Source organism: Trematomus bernacchii, unplaced genomic scaffold (genome assembly GCF_902827165.1).
Source record: "Trematomus bernacchii unplaced genomic scaffold, fTreBer1.1, whole genome shotgun sequence".
NCBI lineage: Eukaryota > Metazoa > Chordata > Actinopteri > Perciformes > Nototheniidae > Trematomus > Trematomus bernacchii.
This window is the reverse complement of record NW_022987738.1, coordinates 23427-47612: the sequence shown is the minus strand read 5'-3', so window position 1 is coordinate 47612 and position 24186 is coordinate 23427. Positions and strand designations below refer to the sequence as shown.

The 24186-nt window shown below is 41.2% G+C and overlaps 1 protein-coding gene across 1 annotated transcript; it reads right to left on the bottom strand.

Annotated features, from left to right (window-relative positions):
* Positions 1-4958: 4958 nt before the first annotated feature.
* Positions 4959-9646, bottom strand: sst1.2 (somatostatin 1, tandem duplicate 2). Its single transcript, XM_034146112.1, has 4 exons — positions 9559-9646; positions 9067-9263; positions 5244-5462; positions 4959-5070 (listed from the first exon to the last, which is right to left on the bottom strand). Exons 2-3 carry the CDS (start codon positions 9259-9261, stop codon positions 5256-5258), a joined length of 402 nt encoding a protein of 133 aa, XP_034002003.1. The 5' UTR covers positions 9262-9263; positions 9559-9646; the 3' UTR covers positions 4959-5070; positions 5244-5255.
* Positions 9647-24186: the final 14540 nt, after the last annotated feature.

The window sequence follows — 24186 nt, the reverse complement described above, 5'->3', positions numbered from 1 at the left end:
CACAAGTTGAAGAAACATGGCTTGGTTTCAAAAACAAATTCTCTGCAATACTCAATGATTTGGCCCCCCTAAGAACAACCAGGGTAAAAAATCGCGCTGAGCCGTGGATGCACTCCGGCATACTGACCGCCATGAAAACCAGAGACAAAAAATGCTCTGAGTTTCATAAAAGTCAGTCAATGCTTTCCAAAAGCACGAGCAGTGAACTCCAGGCCCACGTGACTGAACTAAAAATTGAAAGAAACAGACTAAGAAATGACGTAAGCTCCATGATCAAAACTGCCAAAAAGAATTTCATCAATGACAAAACTGAGGAAAACAAAAATAAACCCCGTGAACTTTGGAAATTACTCAATAACCAGCTTGGCTGCAGTAAAAAACTCAAAACGAGATTTTCAAACGTAAACATAAAGACAGATAACAGGCTCATCACAGACAAACTGGATGTGGCCAAGTACTTGAACATTTTTTTCACAAACATAGCCACAACTCTTGTAAATAAATTACCCTCCCACTCAGGGCTTTTTGGAGTAGATCACATCATGACCTACTACAAAAACCTAGGGGTACGCAAAGATGATTTCAGTCTAGCAAGGGTAACAACAGCAGAGGTACTCATTAAACTGAGCGCCCTCAAACCTAACAAGGCCACTGGCCACGACAATATCCCCTCCAAATTCCTCAGAGACACAGCAACCGCCATCTCACCAGTCATAGCTCACATAATTAACCTCTCCATAAAACAGGGAAAAGTACCCAAAGACTTCAAAATTGCAAGAGTAACCCCCCTGCACAAAAAGGGCAGCAAATTGGACCCAGGCAACTACCGCCCTGTTTCTATACTTACCTCCATCTCGAAAGTCATGGAAAAAATAGTATATGAACAGGTCGAAAAGTACCTCGCAGAAAAGAAACTAATCTATGAATTTCAATCTGGCTTTAGAACATCCCACTCCACTGACACATGCCTTCTTTATTTGAACGACCACATCAAACAAGAGGTGGACGAGGGTAAATACTGCGGCATGGTGATGCTGGACCTACAAAAGGCTTTCGACACTGTCAATCACCCCATTCTGATTGACAAGCTAAAAGCAATTGGTTTTGATAAACTATCGGTGAGCTGGATGCAATCCTACCTGGAGGGGAGAGAACAGATGGTGGAGGTAAACGGTACTCTGTCCCCCCCCCTCCCAGTGAGCTGTGGTGTTCCACAAGGAAGCATATTAGGTCCGTTACTGTTCCTAATTTATGCAAATGACATGTCATCAGCATGTGACTGCAACTTGTTCCTGTTCGCGGACGACTCAGCCCTGCTGGTCTCTGACAGGAGCAGATTGCAGGTTGAAAAAACCCTCAGCTCCGAGCTCGGCAGAATCTGCACCTGGCTCGCCGATAATAAATTATCATTACACCTGGGTAAAACAGAGTCCATTCTCTTCGGTTCGAAACATAATCTCAGCAAATCCGACGACTTCTCAGTTGCAGTGGGTGACATTATTGTCACAAGTAAGAAGGAAATTACATACCTAGGATCTATTCTTGAGGCAAACCTCTCCTGTGACAAAATGGCATCCAATGTAATAAAAAAAGTCAATCAAAGAACTAGATTCCTATACCGGATCTCCTCTCTGGTAAACAAAAACACCCTGAAAACTCTGGCAGGAGCACTCATTCAAGGGTACTATGACTATGCTTGCACGTCATGGTACCATAGCACCTCCAAGGCGCTAAAAATAAAACTTCAAACATCGCAAAATAAACTGGTCAGACTACTGCTTGACCTTTCATCTAGAACCCACCTCACCTCTGCCCACTTTGACAACCTAGGATGGCTTAGAGTAGACGACAGAGTACAGCTACTTGCAATGGGCCTGGTCTACAAGATCCACTACACCTCTATGGTACCCATGTACATGTCAAAATTCTTCCCAAAGGTCAAGGAATACCATGATCATAACACCAGAGGGAGCTCCACAAATCATGTAAAACCCAGATTTGGCACAAAAAAAGGGGAATACACGTTTCGCAATTATGCCACATCAAGGTGGAACGCTCTTCCCACAACTGTAAAGGAAAGTAAAACTATACTTACCTTCAAAACCTCTCTTAAAGAGCACCTTCGGGGGAAAGCATTGCAAAACTGGCCCCGGTAATGGTACAAATCTCAACCTGTCGTACAATGGACAGCTTCCCCCCCCCATCTATGTATATACTCGCATTTTAGACTCTGTTACTAACTGTATATCTGTAGACTTGGTATGTCTTAAATGTCCGGTTAGGATGTATTAGAACGAAATCTAAAATGAAAATTGTAAATAAGCCATCTGTATGTAAAAAACCACCTGTATGTAAATTGTAAATAAGCCATCTGTATGTCAAATATGTCTTATATGTCTTAAATGATATGATGAATTGGAAATGGGGGACCCTGATGTAAACAAGACGAAAGTCTTTCTCTGGTCTGCATCCCCTTAACAATTGTATGTTTTGAGCTGTACTGTACTGTACCCAATATACAAGCTGTTAATAAACTTTTCAATCAATCAATCAATCAACACTAGGCTACCAAGGATAGACACTAAGCTACCAAGGATAGACACTAAGCTACCAAGAATAGACACTAGGCTACCAAGGATAGACACTAAGCTACCAAGGATAGACACTAAGCTACCAAGGATAGACACTAAGCTACCAAGGATAGACACTAAGCTACCAAGGATAGACAGTAAGCTACCAAGAATAGACACTAAGCTACCAAGGATAGACAGTAAGCTACCAAGGATAGACACTAAGCTACCAAGGATAGACACTAAGCTACCAAGGATAGACACTAAGCTACCAAGAATAGACACTAAGCTACCAAGAATAGACACTAGGCTACCAAGGATAGACACTAAGCTACCAAGGATAGACACTAAGCTACCAAGGATAGACACTAAGCTACCAAGGATAGACACTAAGCTACCAAGAATAGACACTAAGCTACCAAGGATAGACACTAAGCTACCAAGGATAGACACTAAGCTACCAAGGATAGACACTAAGCTACCAAGAATAGACACTAAGCTACCAAGAATAGACACTAAGCTACCAAGAATAGACACTAAGCTACCAAGGATAGACACTAAGCTACCAAGGATAGACACTAAGCTACCAAGGATAGACACTAAGCTACCAAGGATAGACACTAAGCTACCAAGAGAATAGACACTAAGCTTACCAAGATAGACACTAAGCTACCAAGGATAGACACTAAGCTACCAAGAATAGGACACTAAGCTACAAGGAATAGACACTAAGCTACCAAGGATAGACACTAAGCTACCAAGGATAGACACTAAGCTACCAAGAATAGACACTAAGCTACAAGGAATAGACACTAAGCTACCAAGGAATAGACACTAAGCTACCAAGGATAGACACTAAGCTACCAAGAATAGACACTAAGCTACCAAGGAATAGACACTAAGCTACCAAGGATAGACACTAAGCTACCAAGGATAGACACTAAGCTACCAAGAATAGACCACTAAGCTACCAAGGATAGACACTAAGCTACCAAGAATAGACACTAAGCTACCAAGGATAGACACTAAGCTACCAAGGATAGACACTAAGCTACCAAGAATAGACACTAAGCTACCAAGGATAGACACTAAGCTACCAAGGATAGACACTAAGCTACCAAGGATAGACACTAAGCTACCAAGAATAGACACTAAGCCACCAAGAATAGACACTAAGCTACCAAGGATAGACACTAAGCTACCAAGGATAGACACTAAGCTACCAAGAATAGACACTAAGCTACCAAGGATAGACACTAAGCTACCAAGAATAGACACTAAGCTACCAAGGATAGACACTAAGCTACCAAGGATAGACACTAAGCTACCAAGAATAGACACTAAGCTACCAAGAATAGACACTAAGCTACCAAGGATAGACACTAAGCTACCAAGGATAGACACTAAGCTACCAAGAATAGACACTAAGCCACCAAGAATAGACACTAAGCTACCAAGGATAGACACTAAGCTACCAAGGATAGACACTAAGCTACCAAGAATAGACACTAGCTACCAAGGAATAGACACTAAGCTACCAAGAATAGACACTAAGCTACCAAGAATAGACACTAAGCTACCAAGGATAGACACTAATCTACCAAGAATAGACACTAAGCTACCAAGAATAGACACTAAGCTACCAAGGATAGACACTAAGCTACCAAGAGATAGACACTGAAAGCTACCAAGATAGACACTAAGCTACCAAGGATAGACACTAAGCTACCAAGATAGACACTAAAGCTACCAAGAATAGACACTAAGCTACCAAGGATAGACACTAAGCTACCAAGGATATGACACCTAGCTACCAAGATAGACACTAAGCTACCAAGGATAGACACTAAGCTACCAAGGATAGACACTAAGCTACCAAGAATAGACACTAAGCTACCAAGAATAGACACTAAGCTACCAAGGATAGACACTAAGCTACCAAGGATAGACACTAAGCTACCAAGGATAGACACAAGCTACCAAGATAGACACTAAGCTCCCAAGAATAGACACTAAGCTACCAAGATAGACACTAAGCTACCAGAATAGACACTAAGCTTACCAAGAATAGACACTAAGCTACCAAGGAATAGACACTAAGCTACCAAGGATAGACACTAAGCTACCAAGGATAGACACTAAGCTACCAAGAATAGACACTAAGCTACCAAGAATAGACACTAAGCTACCAAGGATAGACACTAAGCTACCAAGAATAGACACTAAGCTACCAAGGATAGACACTATAATACCATCGTCATCACAGGTGTCCAAAGTGTTTGAGATCATGGATCATGAAGAGATGCTAAAGGACATACCTGTATGTTTTCTAATATTTCACATCAAACTCTGGACAGATGAGAGGCGGAGCCACAAAGTTGACTGATTTCTCTTTTTATTGATAATTACATAAATTATTCAGGTACAGTGCAGCAGGACAGCTGCTGATTGGTCCATCCAGTCGCAGAGGGGAAGGTCAGGTGATCGGCCGGTTGGTCAGCTGGGAACAAAAAACAATGAGGACAGGTGAGACACAAAATACAAGGTAACTGGGCGTGGCTTAAACAGGCAGTCTGGTAACTAGGCGGGGCTTAAACTGACAGTGAGGTAACTGGGTGGGGCTTAAATAGTTAGCAAGTGACATGGGCGGGGCTTAAACTGACAGTAAGATACCTGGGCGGGGCTTTAACAGGAAGTGAAGCCCTTCCAGTAGAAGTTCTTGCACCCGGCTTTGCGTTCGCGGGGGGGCAGGCTGTTGGGGGGGTCGATGGATCGCTCCAGGTTAGTCTTCCCTCCCGTTGCCATGGAAACTACCTCTGCGTCGCGCTGGGCGGTGTTGGGAGGAAGAGACATCTGAGCCAGCAGGTCCTCGACCGCACGTTTACTCCAGTCCTGAAACCAGGGTTAGAGAGGGTTCAACATCAGGATCCATGTATCTGTGATCCTCTCCAGAATGGAAGGAGTCATCACATACAGAGCATCAACTAGTTCCTGAACAGTGTCCTTCACATGCTGATATCCAAGAGAGGGAGTTACACAGTCACAAGATGGAGGAATAGAAAGCAGTATTCAATGTTTACTTCAGATTAGCTCCACGTCAGAAATGAGCATGCTTGTCATATGTCTATCTCCATAGAGGCTGAATCATCATGTTCATCACATAGCTATCATATGCCTCAAACAGTCCTGATGCTCTTCTAGGTAATCATACATCCTGTCATGTTCACAGCTACAGTTGGGATACCTTTGTTATCATGTTACTCTCATGTTGGAAGAGGACATTAACACAGATCTGATATATGAAACACAAATAAAGGATTAACAAGCAGATGACAGACCCATGAGCTCGCCTCAAGAAACAAAAGAAATCCCTAAAAACCTTAAAGACAGAACAAATCCCTTTGTTGTCATGAAATAAGACACAACAAATACATAGGAGATATACAAAAAACTAAAAGACTCAATAAATGCCTTAAGGGACATATTAAATATCCCCAAAAAGATGTAAAAAACATCCATAAAAACAAGAACTATCCCATAATTGCCCCAAAAAATCTCCAGTTTTCTACATTGTTTTCACTTTTCTGTATCATCATCTTTTTCTGTAATGCTAAAACATTTTTCTCCATGTACCGCCTAATAATCAACATAACAACAAGCACTCGTTTGATTTGGCGGATCTTTTGAAATGTGGTTAAAGTTTTTGATGCATGTTGATGGACTACGTAGGTTTTGATCGTCAGCTTCTGTTTTGGAGGTTTGAAAATAAACCAAATGAACTTATTTTAGTTTGAAAACCTACATTGTAATGAAGACTGATTGATCAGCCCCATGACCTGCTTTAATCTAATGTAAACTGTGGAGCCTCAAAACGGACTGAACCATGATGAGACACCAGACTAACTCAGTGTGACGGGAACTGTGGACTCAGATTTGAGAAAACACAGGAGGAGAAAATGTTCTGGGGTTATCAGGAAACGATGTTTCACAACCTGTAATTACTTTGCTTTGTTGTTAGTCTTTACAAAAAAAAAAAACCCCGTTATGCTTCCCACTGTAGGACGCCATATTACAGACATTTAAAAAAATCGGATTCTATGTTTTGTGCATCGGTTTTCGGCGTCACACGTTTCAGACGTCCTGCAGTGTGTCTCACAACAGGAGCTCCCATTTCATCATTCAGAGCTCATCCATGCTGAAACAACGTGTGACATACAGCTGGGTGAGGACCCTTTGTATATCAGTATGTAGTGTCTCTGCTTTAAAGAGTCCTCTCCTGCTGATGTTCAGGTGTATATCAGTATGTAGTGTCTCTACTTTAAAGAGTCCTCTCCTTCTGATGTTCAGGTGTATATCAGTATGTAATGTCTCTACTTTAAAGAGTCCTCTCCTGCTGATGTTCAGGTGTATATCAGTATGTAGTGTCTCTACTTTAAAGAGTCCTCTCCTGCTGATGTTCAGGTGTATATCAGTATGTAGTGTCTCTACTTTAAAGAGTCCTCTCCTGCTGATGTTCAGGTGTATATCAGTATGTAGTGTCTCTACTTTAAAGAGTCCTCTCCTTCTGATGTTCAGGTGTATATCAGTATGTAATGTCTCTACTTTAAAGAGTCCTCTCCTGCTGATGTTCAGGTGTATATCAGTATGTAGTGTCTCTACTTTAAAGAGTCCTCTCCTGCTGATGTTCAGGTGTATATCAGTATGTAGTGTCTCTACTTTAAAGAGTCCTCTCCTGCTGATGTTCAGGTGTATATCAGTATGTAGTGTCTCTACTTTAAAGAGTCCTCTCCTTCTGATGTTCAGGTGTATATCAGTATGTAATGTCTCTACTTTAAAGAGTCCTCTCCTGCTGATGTTCAGGTGTATATCAGTATGTAGTGTCTCTACTTTAAAGAGTCCTCTCCTGCTGATGTTCAGGTGTATATCAGTATGTAGTGTCTCTACTTTAAAGAGTCCTCTCCTGCTGATGTCCAGGTGTATATCAGTATGTAGTGTCTCTACTTTAAAGAGTCCTCTCCTGCTGATGTTCAGGTGTATATCAGTATGTAGTGTCTCTACTTTAAAGAGTCCTCTCCTGCTGATGTTCAGGTGTATATCAGTATGTAGTGTCTCTACTTTAAAGAGTCCTCTCCTGCTGATGTTCAGGTGTATATCAGTATGTAGTGTCTCTACTTTAAAGAGTCCTCTCCTGCTGATGTTCAGGTGTATATCAGTATGTAGTGTCTCTACTTTAAAGAGTCCTCTCCTGCTGATGTCCAGGTGTATATCAGTATGTAGTGTCTCTACTTTAAAGAGTCCTCTCCTGCTGATGTTCAGGTGTATATCAGTATGTAGTGTCTCTACTTTAAAGAGTCCTCTCCTGCTGATGTTCAGGTGTATATCAGTATGTAGAGTCTCTACTTTAAAGAGTCCTCTCCTGCTGATGTTCAGGTGTATATCAGTATGTAGTGTCTCTACTTTAAAGAGTCCTCTCCTGCTGATGTTCAGGTGTATATCAGTATGTAGTGTCTCCACTTTAAAGAGTCCTCTCCTGCTGATGTTCAGGTGTATATCAGTATGTAGTGTCTCTACTTTAAAGAGTCCTCTCTTGCTGATGTTCAGGTGTATATCAGTATGTAGTGTCTCTACTTTAAAGAGTCCTCTCCTGCTGATGTTCAGGTGTATATCAGTATGTAGTGTCTCTACTTTAAAGAGTCCTCTCCTGCTGATGTTCAGGTGTATATCAGTATGTAGTGTCTCTACTTTAAAGAGTCCTCTCTTGCTGATGTTCAGGTGTATATCAGTATGTAGTGTCTCTACTTTAAAGAGTCCTCTCCTGCTGATGTTCAGGTGTATATCAGTATGTAGTGTCTCTACTTTAAAGAGTCCACTCCTGCTGATGTTCAGGTGTATATCAGTATGTAGTGTCTCTACTTTAAAGAGTCCTCTCCTGCTGATGTTCAGGTGTATATCAGTATGTAATTTCTCTACTTTAAAGAGTCCTCTCCTGCTGATGTTCAGGTGTATATCAGTATGTAGTGTCTCTACTTTAAAGAGTCCTCTCCTGCTGATGTTCAGGTGTATATCAGTATGTAGTGTCTCTACTTTAAAGAGTCCTCTCCTGCTGATGTTCAGGTGTATATCAGTATGTAGTGTCTCTACTTTAAAGAGTTCTCTCCTGCTGATGTTCAGGTGTATATCAGTATGTAGTGTCTCTACTTTAAAGAGTTCTCTCCTGCTGATGTTCAGGTGTATATCAGTATGTAGTGTCCCTACTTTAAAGACTACTTTTAGTCCTGACAGTTTCAGGACTAAAACCACCAGACTCAGAGACAGTTTCATCCCAAAGAACATCCATAACATTCATCTGTTGCAACTTATATATATCAATATTCCAATTACTTGTATATAGAATATTCTGCACTGTATTTCCTTAGTTGTATTGTGTTCTGCTGGAGGAGCCTGTGACCTCAGATTTTCATTGACAATAAAAGCCTTGAATCTCATCTCATCTCACCTGTGACAGGAGTCCGGCGCTGCGAGCACGTTGAAGCAGACGATGGTGACGCAACTCCAGATCCAGGTCCAGGTCCTGGTTCTGATACTGGTCCTGGTTCTGGTCCTGGTCTCTGTCGGCCTGTGAGGAAACACCCGGGCCGAACAGAACCAACGCCACGACGACCAAGATGGCAGGAAAACGAACGCACTGCATACCTGCCGGGAGAAGACAAACACAGGTGAGGAACTCAACCAATCAGAGCGAAGCTGAGGAGAGAGGAAGGCCCGTACTAAGAGAAGATCAAATGAGATAAGAAGTACTTTATTGATCCCAATTTGGGAAATGTTTGCGTTGCAGTAGCATAAAAAGACAATACAAAATAAAAGACTAGAAATAAACCATTGAAAATGTAAACATGTCTCAATAGAAATAAAATAGCATAAGTAGAAAATATACGTGTTGAATTACAAATGTATAGTAACAGAATATAAAGTAGGGTGTTATACATACTTTCTGCTGGTCTGGGTTCTTCTTCTTCTTCTTCTGCTTCTTCTTCTTCTGCTGCTGGGAGTTCTGGATCTGGGATGGTTCTCTGGCCCTGGTGCTCGTGGTGCCGCTCTTTTAAAGTCCTCCTGCAGGTCACATGACGTCGGGTGTTTTGATTGACAGCCGGCGGGCGTGCACGGCGACGGAGGAATGTCGGAACAAACGTCCATTAGTCCTTATTGACTTTTAATGGAGTGTGAACAATAAAACAATAAAACTATCAGCGAGGCTGTGTTGAACACACACAACGGCAGAATGTCCGGCTGAAGAGCGGGGGATTAACGAAGCGTCGGGAGGATTAGCAGAATTCATTAGCACTCGCTGATATCTCCATTAAACAAAGAGGCAGCAGCAGAGTCGCCCACTCCACATTTAGTGAGAACAAACACCACTTTAAAACTCTTTGTGTTCTGCAGAGGAGACTCACGGCGTGTTTATCTCCAGGAAGAGAAGTGCAGAAAGTAAAGTTTAGCTGAGATCTGAACACCGGCGAGGAGACGTTAGCATTGGAGGAAGCCAGGCTCGTGTTCTGTGTGCTTTCAGTGGTAAAGTGTGTGAACATGTGAATACAATGTTAACAGCTTCAGAATACAGAGAGGATTTACAGTTCGGCTGAGAGACGAGGAGAAACTGTTCTGGAGAAAAGGTTCAGGTATTCCGTAAAAAGAGATTTCTATAACATCTGAAAATGTTCTGGAAAGAAGTCGTAATAATTCAAGAAAGATGATTACGTGGAGAAACAGACTGGTGTTATATTGAAAAAGAAAAGTCTTAATATGTAAAGGATAAACGGCCTCTAAGGATCTGGATAAACCTGTTGACCCTACAGGTTAAAGACTAGCTGACAGATATCACCATGAAACACTCCGGACATTAACACAGTGATCTTTTATATTACACGTTTTCTGACATGTTATGTTTGAATATGCTAATGAGCGTTATGTAATGCACATTTTCTGTGAATTTAGGAGAAGTCTGCAGACACAGAGTTAGTGAAATAAACTCCTGAAGGTGATTGGTCTTTCTTCACAAGTCTGAAAGAAGACACAACATATTGATCAGTGCATTTAAAAAGAAAAAACACATTTCTCCGAGTAGTGGATGAACGTCTTTAAAGGGAAACGTCGAGGATGGTGGCGCTGCAACGGCTTAAACGATTGGGAAAAACGTACCTAAAATGTTTTATGGTCTTATTTGAACAATGTGATCACATGACTCCTTCTGATGTTACTGCAGATCTGCTGTAAGCTAGCTAGCTAACGTAGCTAACCTAGTCATTAGCTACATAGCCAACACTTACAGTTATGAGACGACTAACTCTGAGACAGAGACAGTTGCTTTATAATCCCCCCCCAAAAAAAGGCATCGCAACTTCTCGTTATTTTTTCTTCTTTTAGTTCCCAAAATTACATTAATTTATTTTATTTTGGGAATCAATTGTTTTTTTTCGTCAACTTTCTTTTGGCCACATTTTTTTTGTCTGGCCCAGACAGCGGCTCGTCTAACATCTGGCCCAGACAGCGGCTCGTCTAACATCTGGCCCAGACAGCGGCTCGTCTAACATCTGGCCCAGACAGCGGCTCGTCTAACATCTGGCCCAGACAGCGGCTCGTCTAACATCTGGCCCAGACAGCGGCTCGTCTAACATCTGGCCCAGACAGCGGCTCGTCTAACATCTGGCCCAGACAGCGGCTCGTCTAACATCTGGCCCAGACAGCGGCTCGTCTAACATCTGGCCCAGACAGCGGCTCGTCTAACATCTGGCCCAGACAGCGGCTCGTCTAACATCTGGCCCAGACAGCGGCTCGTCTAACATCTGGCCCAGACAGCGGCTCGTCTAACATCTTGTGGATTTACTCCAGGTGGAACTAAAGTCTGATTTAACACTTGGTTATATTTCACATCATTCATCCACATCTGTGAAGTAACTAAAGGTATTCAATACATGTAGTGGAGGAAAAGTACACCATGTACCTCTGAACTGTAGAGGAGTAGAAGTACACCATGTACCTCTGAACTGTAGAGGAGTAGAAGTACACCATGTACCTCTGAACTGTAGAGGAGTAGAAGTACACCATGTACCTCTGAACTGTAGAGGAGTAGAAGTACTCCATGTACCTCTGAACTGTAGAGGAGTAGAACACAGTAACATAACATGGAAATACTCAAGTAAAGTACAAGTACCTCCAAATTGTACTTAAGTACAGTACTTGAGTAACTGAGCTTAGTTACTTTACACCTCTGCTCATATTTAAATTAGAGAGACATCAATTCGGCAAGTGTTACGCCCCGCTGTTAAAATGTCCCAGTGGGGCTAACATCCACCACTGACCCAAAAACACACAGAAAAACACCTTGAGGTCATCATAGGATTTATTACAAGTAAACATGGTGAAATATACAAATACCCATCCTATAGGCTAAGAGGCAGAACCACAGCAAAGACATGAACATAAACACAGTCAGAGAGGACGTTAATGTGAGGTACGACTGTGGCTGAGCGGGAGTGTGGTCGTCCTCCAACCAGCAGGTTGTTGGTTCGATTCCAGCCCTTAAGTCAACATGTGGATGTGTCCTCGGGCAAGATACTGAACCCTGAGGTGTGTGTGTGTGTGTGTGTGTGTGTGTGTGTGTGTGTGTGTGTGTGTGTGTGTGTGTGTGTGTGTGTGTGTGTGTGTGTGTGTGTGTGTGTGTGTGTGTGTGTGTGTGTGTGTGTGTGTGTGTGTGTGTGTGTGTGTGTGTGTGTGTGTGTGTGTGTGTGTAGCTTGGAGGGGTCCATTTAAGCAAAAAAGTTGCTGTAAAAACAGATAATAAACAGAAGAGCTCTTCAGTCATGAGTTTATTCGGGAAATTACAAAATAATGTTGACAAACACAACGAAGGAGTCTGATCAAATCCAGTATTAAAACATTGAAGAACAGGTTGAGTTTAAGGGGGATTCTTTTAGTGTCTCGACCACCTTCGTCTTCCTCGTCTTCGGCACTTTCTCTAAATGCTAATAAACGGCACATTAGCAGCAGCCGGTTGCCGGGGTGACACATTAACAGTGAGCAGTGTTGCTAAGGAGCCGACGGTATGAACACACACACACACACACACACACACACACACACACACACACACACACACACACACACACACACACACACTCTGAGTCACAGGAAAACATTTTAATTGAATTTAGACGGAGGTCTGTGGTGAGTGATTTAAAAATAGTAATTTAAATTCTGGGAACAATAATAACATGCAGCGTTTATTTATTTTTATTTGTGTTTTAGATTACAGGAAAAGGAGCTTCAATGCTTCCTTTACTACCTCCTTTAGGAAACATTGGACCTTCCTTTACAAAAGGAAAGGAGAAAGTGCAGGACTCTTTAAAGTAGAGACACTACATACTGATATACACCTGAACATCAGCAGGAGAGGACTCTTTAAAGTAGAGACACTACATACTGATATACACCTGAACATCAGCAGGAGAGGACTCTTTAAAGTAGAGACACTACATACTGATATACACCTGAACATCAGCAGGAGAGGACTCTTTAAAGTAGAGACACTACATACTGATATACACCTGAACATCAGCAGGAGAGTACTCTTTAAAGTAGAGACACTACATACTGATATACACCTGAACATCAGCAGGAGAGGACTCTTTAAAGTAGAGACACTACACACTGATATGCACCTGAACATCAGCAGGAGAGGACTCTTTAAAGTAGAGACACTACATACTGATATACACCTGAACATCAGCAGGAGAGGACTCTTTAAAGTAGAGACACTACATACTGATATACACCTGAACATCAGCAGGAGAGGACTCTTTAAAGTAGAGACACTACATACTGATATACACCTGAACATCAGCAGGAGAGGACTCTTTAAAGTAGAGACACTACATACTGATATACACCTGACCATCAGCAGGAGAGGACTCTTTAAAGTAGAGACACTACATACTGATATACACCTGAACATCAGCAGGAGAGGACTCTTTAAAGTAGAGACACTACATACTGATATACAACTGAACATCAGCAGGAGAGGACTCTTTAAAGTAGAGACACTACATACTGATATACACCTGAACATCAGCAGGAGAGGACTCTTTAAAGTAGAGACACTACATATTGATATGAACCTGAACATCAGCAGGAGAGGACTCTTTAAAGTAGAGACACTACATACTGATATACACCTGAACATCAGCAGGAGAGGACTCTTTAAAGTAGAGACACTACATACTGATATACACCTGAACATCAGCAGGAGAGGACTCTTTAAAGTAGAGACACTACATACTGATATACACCTGAACATCAGCAGGAGAGGACTCTTTAAAGTAGAGACACTACATACTGATATACACCTGAACATCAGCAGGAGAGTACTCTTTAAAGTAGAGACACTACATACTGATATACACCTGAACATCAGCAGGAGAGGACTCTTTAAAGTAGAGACACTACACACTGATATGCACCTGAACATCAGCAGGAGAGGACTCTTTAAAGTAGAGACACTACATACTGATATACACCTGAACATCAGCAGGAGAGGACTCTTTAAAGTAGAGACACTACATACTGATATACACCTGAACATCAGCAGGAGAGGACTCTTTAAAGTAGAGACACTACATACTGATATACACCTGAACATCAGCAGGAGAGGACTCTTAAAGTAGAGACACTACATACTGATATACACCTGACCATCAGCAGGAGAGGACTCTTTAAAGTAGAGACACTACATACTGATATACACCTGAACATCAGCAGGAGAGGACTCTTTAAAGTAGAGACACTACATACTGATATACAACTGAACATCAGCAGGAGAGGACTCTTTAAAGTAGAGACACTACATACTGATATACACCTGAACATCAGCAGGAGAGGACTCTTTAAAGTAGAGACACTACATATTGATATGAACCTGAACATCAGCAGGAGAGGACTCTTTAAAGTAGAGACACTACATACTGATATACACCTGAACATCAGCAGGAGAGGACTCTTTAAAGTAGAGACACTACATACTGATATACACCTGAACATCAGCAGGAGAGTACTCTTTAAAGTAGAGACACTACATACTGATATACACCTGAACATCATCAGGAGAGGACTCTTTAAAGTAGAGACACTACATACTGATATACACCTGAACATCAGCAGGAGAGGACTCTTTAAAGTAGAGACACTACATACTGATATACACCTGAACATCAGCAGGAGAGTACTCTTTAAAGTAGAGACACTACATACTGATATACACCTGAACATCATCAGGAGAGGACTCTTTAAAGTAGAGACACTACATACTGATATACACCTGAACATCTGCAGGAGAGGACTCTTTAAAGTAGAGACACTACATACTGATATACACCTGAACATCAGCAGGAGAGGACTCTTTAAAGTAGAGACACTACATACTGATATACACCTGAACATCAGCAGGAGAGGACTCTTTAAAGTAGAGACACTACATACTGATATACACCTGAACATCAGCAGGAGAGGACTCTTTAAAGTAGAGACACTACATACTGATATACACCTGAACATCAGCAGGAGAGGACTCTTTAAAGTAGAGACACTACATACTGATATACACCTGAACATCAGCAGGAGAGGACTCTTTAAAGTAGAGACACTACATACTGATATACACCTGAACATCAGCAGGAGAGGACTCTTTAAAGTAGAGACACTACATACTGATATACACCTGAACATCAGCAGGAGAGGACTCTTTAAAGTAGAGACACTACATACTGATATACACCTGAACATCAGCAGGAGAGGACTCTTTAAAGTAGAGACACTACATATACACCTGAACATCAGCAGGAGAGGACTCTTTAAAGTAGAGACACTACATACTGATATACACCTGAACATCAGCAGGAGAGGACTCTTTAAAGTAGAGACACTACATACTGATATAGACCTGACCATCAGTAGGAGAGGACTCTTTAAAGTAGAGACACTACATACTGATATACACCTGAACATCAGCAGGAGAGGACTCTTTAAAGTAGAGACACTACATACTGATATACACCTGAACATCAGCAGGAGAGGACTCTTTAAAGTAGAGACACTACATACTGATATACACCTGAACATCAGCAGGAGAGGACTCTTTAAAGTAGAGACACTACATATTGATATGAACCTGAACATCAGCAGGAGAGGACTCTTTAAAGTAGAGACACTACATACTGATATACACCTGAACATCAGCAGGAGAGGACTCTTTAAAGTAGAGACACTACATACTGATATACACCTGAACATCAGCAGGAGAGTACTCTTTAAAGTAGAGACACTACATACTGATATACACCTGAACATCATCAGGAGAGGACTCTTTAAAGTAGAGACACTACATACTGATATACACCTGAACATCAGCAGGAGAGGACTCTTTAAAGTAGAGACACTACATACTGATATACACCTGAACATCAGCAGGAGAGTACTCTTTAAAGTAGAGACACTACATACTGATATACACCTGAACATCATCAGGAGAGGACTCTTTAAAGTAGAGACACTACATACTGATATACACCTGAACATCTGCAGGAGAGGACTCTTTAAAGTAGAGACACTACATACTGATATACACCTGAACATCAGCAGGAGAGGACTCTTTAAAGTAGAGACACTACATACTGATATACACCTGAACATCAGCAGGAGAGGACTCTTTAAAGTAGAGACACTACATACTGATATACACCTGAACATCAGCAGGAGAGGACTCTTTAAATTAGAGACACTACATACTGATATACACCTGAACATCAGCAGGAGAGGACTCTTTAAAGTAGAGACACTACATACTGATATACACCTGAACATCAGCAGGAGAGGACTCTTTAAAGTAGAGACACTACATACTGATATACACCTGAACATCAGCAGGAGAGGACTCTTTAAAGTAGAGACACTACATACTGATATACACCTGAACATCAGCAGGAGAGGACTCTTTAAAGTAGAGACACTACATATACACCTGAACATCAGCAGGAGAGGACTCTTTAAAGTAGAGACACTACATACTGATATACACCTGAACATCAGCAGGAGAGGACTCTTTAAAGTAGAGACACTACATACTGATATACACCTGAACATCAGCAGGAGAGGACTCTTTAAAGTAGAGACACTACATACTGATATACACCTGAACATCAGCAGGAGAGGACTCTTTAAAGTAGAGACACTACATACTGATATACACCTGAACATCAGCAGGAGAGGACTCTTTAAAGTAGAGACACTACATACTGATATACACCTGAACATCAGCAGGAGAGGACTCTTTAAAGTAGAGACACTACATACTGATATACACCTGAACATCAGCAGGAGAGGACTCTTTAAAGTAGAGACACTACATACTGATATACACCTGAACATCAGCAGGAGAGGACTCTTTAAAGTAGAGACACTACATACTGATATACACCTGAACATCAGCAGGAGAGGACTCTTTAAAGTAGAGACACTACATACTGATATACACCTGAACATCAGCAGGAGAGGACTCTTTAAAGTAGAGACACTACATACTGATATACACCTGAACATCAGCAGGAGAGGACTCTTTAAAGTAGAGACACTACATACTGATATACACCTGAACATCAGCAGGAGAGGACTCTTTAAAGTAGAGACACTACATACTGATATACACCTGAACATCAGCAGGAGAGGACTCTTTAAAGTAGAGACACTACATACTGATATACACCTGAACATCAGCAGGAGAGGACTCTTTAAAGTAGAGACACTACATACTGATATACACCTGAACATCAGCAGGAGAGGACTCTTTAAAGTAGAGACACTACATACTGATATACACCTGAACATCAGCAGGAGAGGACTCTTTAAAGTAGAGACACTACATACTGATATACACCTGAACATCAGCAGGAGAGGACTCTTTAAAGTAGAGACACTACATACTGATATACACCTGAACATCAGCAGGAGAGGACTCTTTAAAGTAGAGACACTACATACTGATATACACCTGAACATCAGCAGGAGAGGACTCTTTAAAGTAGAGACACTACATACTGATATACACCTGAACATCAGCAGGAGAGGACTCTTTAAAGTAGAGACACTACATACTGATATACACCTGAACATCAGCAGGAGAGGACTCTTTAAAGTAGAGACACTACATACTGATATACACCTGAACATCAGCAGGAGAGGACTCTTTAAAGTAGAGACACTACATACTGATATACACCTGAACATCAGCAGGAGAGGACTCTTTAAAGTAGAGACACTACATACTGATATACACCTGAACATCAGCAGGAGAGGACTCTTTAAAGTAGAGACACTACATACTGATATACACCTGAACATCAGCAGGAGAGGACTCTTTAAAGTAGAGACACTACATACTGATATACACCTGAACATCAGCAGGAGAGGACTCTTTAAAGTAGAGACACTACATACTGATATACACCTGAACATCAGCAGGAGAGGACTCTTTAAAGTAGAGACACTACATACTGATATACACCTGAACATCAGCAGGAGAGGACTCTTTAAAGTAGAGACACTACATACTGATATACACCTGAACATCAGCAGGAGAGGACTCTTTAAAGTAGAGACACTACATACTGATATACACCTGAACATCAGCAGGAGAGGACTCTTTAAAGTAGAGACACTACATACTGATATACACCTGAACATCAGCAGGAGAGGACTCTTTAAAGTAGAGACACTACATACTGATATACACCTGAACATCAGCAGGAGAGGACTCTTTAAAGTAGAGACACTACATACTGATATACACCTGAACATCAGCAGGAGAGGACTCTTTAAAGTAGAGACACTACATACTGATATACACCTGAACATCAGCAGGAGAGGACTCTTTAAAGTAGAGACACTACATACTGATATACACCTGAACATCAGCAGGAGAGGACTCTTTAAAGTAGAGACACTACATACTGATATACACCTGAACATCAGCAGGAGAGGACTCTTTAAAGTAGAGACACTACATACTGATATACACCTGAACATCAGCAGGAGAGGACTCTTTAAAGTAGAGACACTACATACTGATATACACCTGAACATCAGCAGGAGAGGACTCTTTAAAGTAGAGACACTACATACTGATATACACCTGAACATCAGCAGGAGAGGACTCTTTAAAGTAGAGACACTACATACTGATATACACCTGAACATCAGCAGGAGAGGACTCTTTAAAGTAGAGACACTACATACTGATATACACCTGAACATCAGCAGGAGAGTACTCTTTAAAGTAGAGACACTACATACTGATATACACCTGAACATCAGCAGGAGAGGACTCTTTAAAGTAGAGACACTACATACTGATATACACCTGAACATCAGCAGGAGAGGACTCTTTAAAGTAGAGACACTACATACTGATATACACCTGAACATCAGCAGGAGAGGACTCTTTAAAGTAGAGGACACTACATACTGATATACACCTGAACATCAGCAGGAGAGGACTCTTTAAAGTAGAGACACTACATACTGATATACACCTGAACATCAGCAGGAGAGGACTCTTTAAAGTAGAGACACTACATACTGATATACACCTGAACATCAGCAGGAGAGGACTCTTTAAAGTAGAGACACTACATACTGATATACACCTGAACATCAGCAGGAGAGTACTCTTTAAAGTAGAGACACTACATACTGATATACACCTGAACATCAGCAGGAGAGGACTCTTTAAAGTAGAGACACTACATACTGATATACACCTGAACATCAGCAGGAGAGGACTCTTTAAAGTAGAGACACTACATACTGATATACACCTGAACATCAGCAGGAGAGGACTCTTTAAAGTAGAGACACTACATACTGATATACACCTGAACATCAGCAGGAGAGGACTCTTTAAAGTAGAGACACTACATACTGATATACACCTGAACATCAGCAGGAGAGGACTCTTTAAAGTAGAGACACTACATACTGATATACACCTGAACATCAGCAGGAGAGGACTCTTTAAAGTAGAGACACTACATACTGATATACACCTGAACATCAGCAGGAGAGTACTCTTTAAGTAGAGACACTACATACTGATATACACCTGAACATCAGCAGGAGAGGACTCTTTAAAGTAGAGACACTACATACTGATATACACCTGAACATCAGCAGGAGAGGACTCTTTAAAGTAGAGACACTACATACTGATATACACCTGAACATCAGCAGGAGAGGACTCTTTAAAGTAGAGACACTACATACTGATATACACCTGAACATCAGCAGGAGAGGACTCTTTAAAGTAGAGACACTACATACTGATATACACCTGAACATCAGCAGGAGAGGACTCTTTAAAGTAGAGACACTACATACTGATATACACCTGAACATCAGCAGGAGAGGACTCTTTAAAGTAGAGACACTACATACTGATATACACCTGAACATCAGCAGGAGAGGACTCTTTAAAGTAGAGACACTACATACTGATATACACCTGAACATCAGCAGGAGAGGACTCTTTAAAGTAGAGACACTACATACTGATATACACCTGAACATCAGCAGGAGAGGACTCTTTAAAGTAGAGACACTACATACTGATATACACCTGAACATCAGCAGGAGAGGACTCTTTAAAGTAGAGACATTACATACTGATATACACCTGAACATCAGCAGGAGAGGACTCTTTAAAGTAGAGACACTACATACTGATATACACCTGAACATCAGCAGGAGAGGACTCTTTAAAGTAGAGACACTACATAATGATATACACCTGAACATCAGCAGGAGAGGACTCTTTAAAGTAGAGACACTACATACTGATATACACCTGAACATCAGCAGGAGAGGACTCTTTAAAGTAGAGACACTACATACTGATATACACCTGAACATCAGCAGGAGAGGACTCTTTAAAGTAGAGACACTACATACTGATATACACCTGAACATCAGCAGGAGAGGACTCTTTAAAGTAGAGACACTACATACTGATATACACCTGAACATCAGCAGGAGAGTACTCTTTAAAGTAGAGACACTACATACTGATATACACCTGAACATCAGCAGGAGAGGACTCTTTAAAGTAGAGACACTACATACTGATATACACCTGAACATCAGCAGGAGAGGACTCTTTAAAGTAGAGACACTACATACTGATATACACCTGAACATCAGCAGGAGAGGACTCTTTAAAGTAGAGACACTACATACTGATATACACCTGAACATCAGCAGGAGAGGACTCTTTAAAGTAGAGACACTACATACTGATATACACCTGAACATCAGCAGGAGAGGACTCTTTAAAGTAGAGACACTACATACTGATATACACCTGAACATCAGCAGGAGAGGACTCTTTAAAGTAGAGACACTACATACTGATATACACCTGAACATCAGCAGGAGAGTACTCTTTAAAGTAGAGACACTACATACTGATATACACCTGAACATCAGCAGGAGAGGACTCTTTAAAGTAGAGACACTACATACTGATATACACCTGAACATCAGCAGGAGAGGACTCTTTAAAGTAGAGACACTACATACTGATATACACCTGAACATCAGCAGGAGAGGACTCTTTAAAGTAGAGACACTACATACTGATATACACCTGAACATCAGCAGGAGAGGACTCTTTAAAGTAGAGACACTACATACTGATATACACCTGAACATCAGCAGGAGAGGACTCTTTAAAGTAGAGACACTACATACTGATATACACCTGAACATCAGCAGGAGAGTACTCTTTAAAGTAGAGACACTACATACTGATATACACCTGAACATCAGCAGGAGAGGACTCTTTAAAGTAGAGACACTACATACTGATATACACCTGAACATCAGCAGGAGAGGACTCTTTAAAGTAGAGACACTACATACTGATATACACCTGAACATCAGCAGGAGAGGACTCTTTAAAGTAGAGACACTACATACTGATATACACCTGAACATCAGCAGGAGAGGACTCTTTAAAGTAGAGACACTACATACTGATATACACCTGAACATCAGCAGGAGAGGACTCTTTAAAGTAGAGACACTACATACTGATATACACCTGAACATCAGCAGGAGAGGACTCTTTAAAGTAGAGACACTACATACTGATATACACCTGAACATCAGCAGGAGAGGACTCTTTAAAGTAGAGACACTACATACTGATATACACCTGAACATCAGCAGGAGAGGACTCTTTAAAGTAGAGACACTACATACTGATATACACCTGAACATCAGCAGGAGAGGACTCTTTAAAGTAGAGACACTACATACTGATATACACCTGAACATCAGCAGGAGAGGACTCTTTAAAGTAGAGACACTACATACTGATATACACCTGAACATCAGCAGGAGAGGACTCTTTAAAGTAGAGACACTACATACTGATATACACCTGAACATCAGCAGGAGAGGACTCTTTAAAGTAGAGACACTACATACTGATATACACCTGAACATCAGCAGGAGAGGACTCTTTAAAGTAGAGACACTACATACTGATATACACCTGAACATCAGCAGGAGAGGACTCTTAAAGTAGAGACACTACATACTGATATACACCTGAACATCAGCAGGAGAGGACTCTTTAAAGTAGAGACATTACATACTGATATACACCTGAACATCAGCAGGAGAGGACTCTTTAAAGTAGAGACACTACATACTGATATACACCTGAACATCAGCAGGAGAGGACTCTTTAAAGTAGAGACACTACATAATGATATACACCTGAACATCAGCAGGAGAGGACTCTTTAAAGTAGAGACACTACATACTGATATACACCTGAACATCAGCAGGAGAGGACTCTTTAAAGTAGAGACACTACATACTGATATACACCTGAACATCAGCAGGAGAGGACTCTTTAAAGTAGAGACACTACATACTGATATACACCTGAACATCAGCAGGAGAGGACTCTTTAAAGTAGAGACACTACATACTGATATACACCTGAACATCAGCAGGAGAGTACTCTTTAAAGTAGAGACACTACATACTGATATACACCTGAACATCAGCAGGAGAGGACTCTTTAAAGTAGAGACACTACATACTGATATACACCTGAACATCAGCAGGAGAGGACTCTTTAAAGTAGAGACACTACATACTGATATACACCTGAACATCAGCAGGAGAGGACTCTTTAAAGTAGAGACACTACATACTGATATACACCTGAACATCAGCAGGAGAGGACTCTTTAAAGTAGAGACACTACATACTGATATACACCTGAACATCAGCAGGAGAGGACTCTTTAAAGTAGAGACACTACATACTGATATACACCTGAACATCAGCAGGAGAGGACTCTTTAAAGTAGAGACACTACATACTGATATACACCTGAACATCAGCAGGAGAGTACTCTTTAAAGTAGAGACACTACATACTGATATACACCTGAACATCAGCAGGAGAGGACTCTTTAAAGTAGAGACACTACATACTGATATACACCTGAACATCAGCAGGAGAGGACTCTTTAAAGTAGAGACACTACATACTGATATACACCTGAACATCAGCAGGAGAGGACTCTTTAAAGTAGAGACACTACATACTGATATACACCTGAACATCAGCAGGAGAGGACTCTTTAAAGTAGAGACACTACATACTGATATACACCTGAACATCAGCAGGAGAGGACTCTTTAAAGTAGAGACACTACATACTGATATACACCTGAACATCAGCAGGAGAGGACTCTTTAAAGTAGAGACACTACATACTGATATACACCTGAACATCAGCAGGAGAGGACTCTTTAAAGTAGAGACACTACATACTGATATACACCTGAACATCAGCAGGAGAGTACTCTTTAAAGTAGAGACACTACATACTGATATACACCTGAACATCAGCAGGAGAGGACTCTTTAAAGTAGAGACACTACATACTGATATACACCTGAACATCAGCAGGAGAGGACTCTTTAAAGTAGAGACACTACATACTGATATACACCTGAACATCAGCAGGAGAGGACTCTTTAAAGTAGAGACACTACATACTGATATACACCTGAACATCAGCAGGAGAGGACTCTTTAAAGTAGAGACACTACATACTGATATACACCTGAACATCAGCTGGAGAGGACTCTTTAAAGTAGAGACACTACATACTGATATACACCTGAACATCAGCAGGAGAGGACTCTTTAAAGTAGAGACACTACATACTGATATACACCTGAACATCAGCAGGAGAGGACTCTTTAAAGTAGAGACACTACATACTGATATACACCTGAACATCAGCAGGAGAGGACTCTTTAAAGTAGAGACACTACATACTGATATACACCTGAACATCAGCAGGAGAGGACTCTTTAAAGTAGAGACACTACATACTGATATACACCTGAACAGAGAGTAACACAGAGAGAATGCAGTAGTTCAAAGAATGTGAAGCGCTCTTTAATGAACAGAATTCAACACAAAGTCAC

Bases quoted from the DNA above. Each gene is read 5' to 3' on its own strand.
- sst1.2 (XM_034146112.1), bottom strand. From the start codon at position 9,261: ATGCAGTGCGTTCGTTTTCCTGCCATCTTGGTCGTCGTGGCGTTGGTT. The intron at 5,463-9,066 runs GTGAGATGAGAT...CCCTGGTTTCAG, and splicing joins GCGCCGGACTCCTGTCACAG to GACTGGAGTAAACGTGCGGT.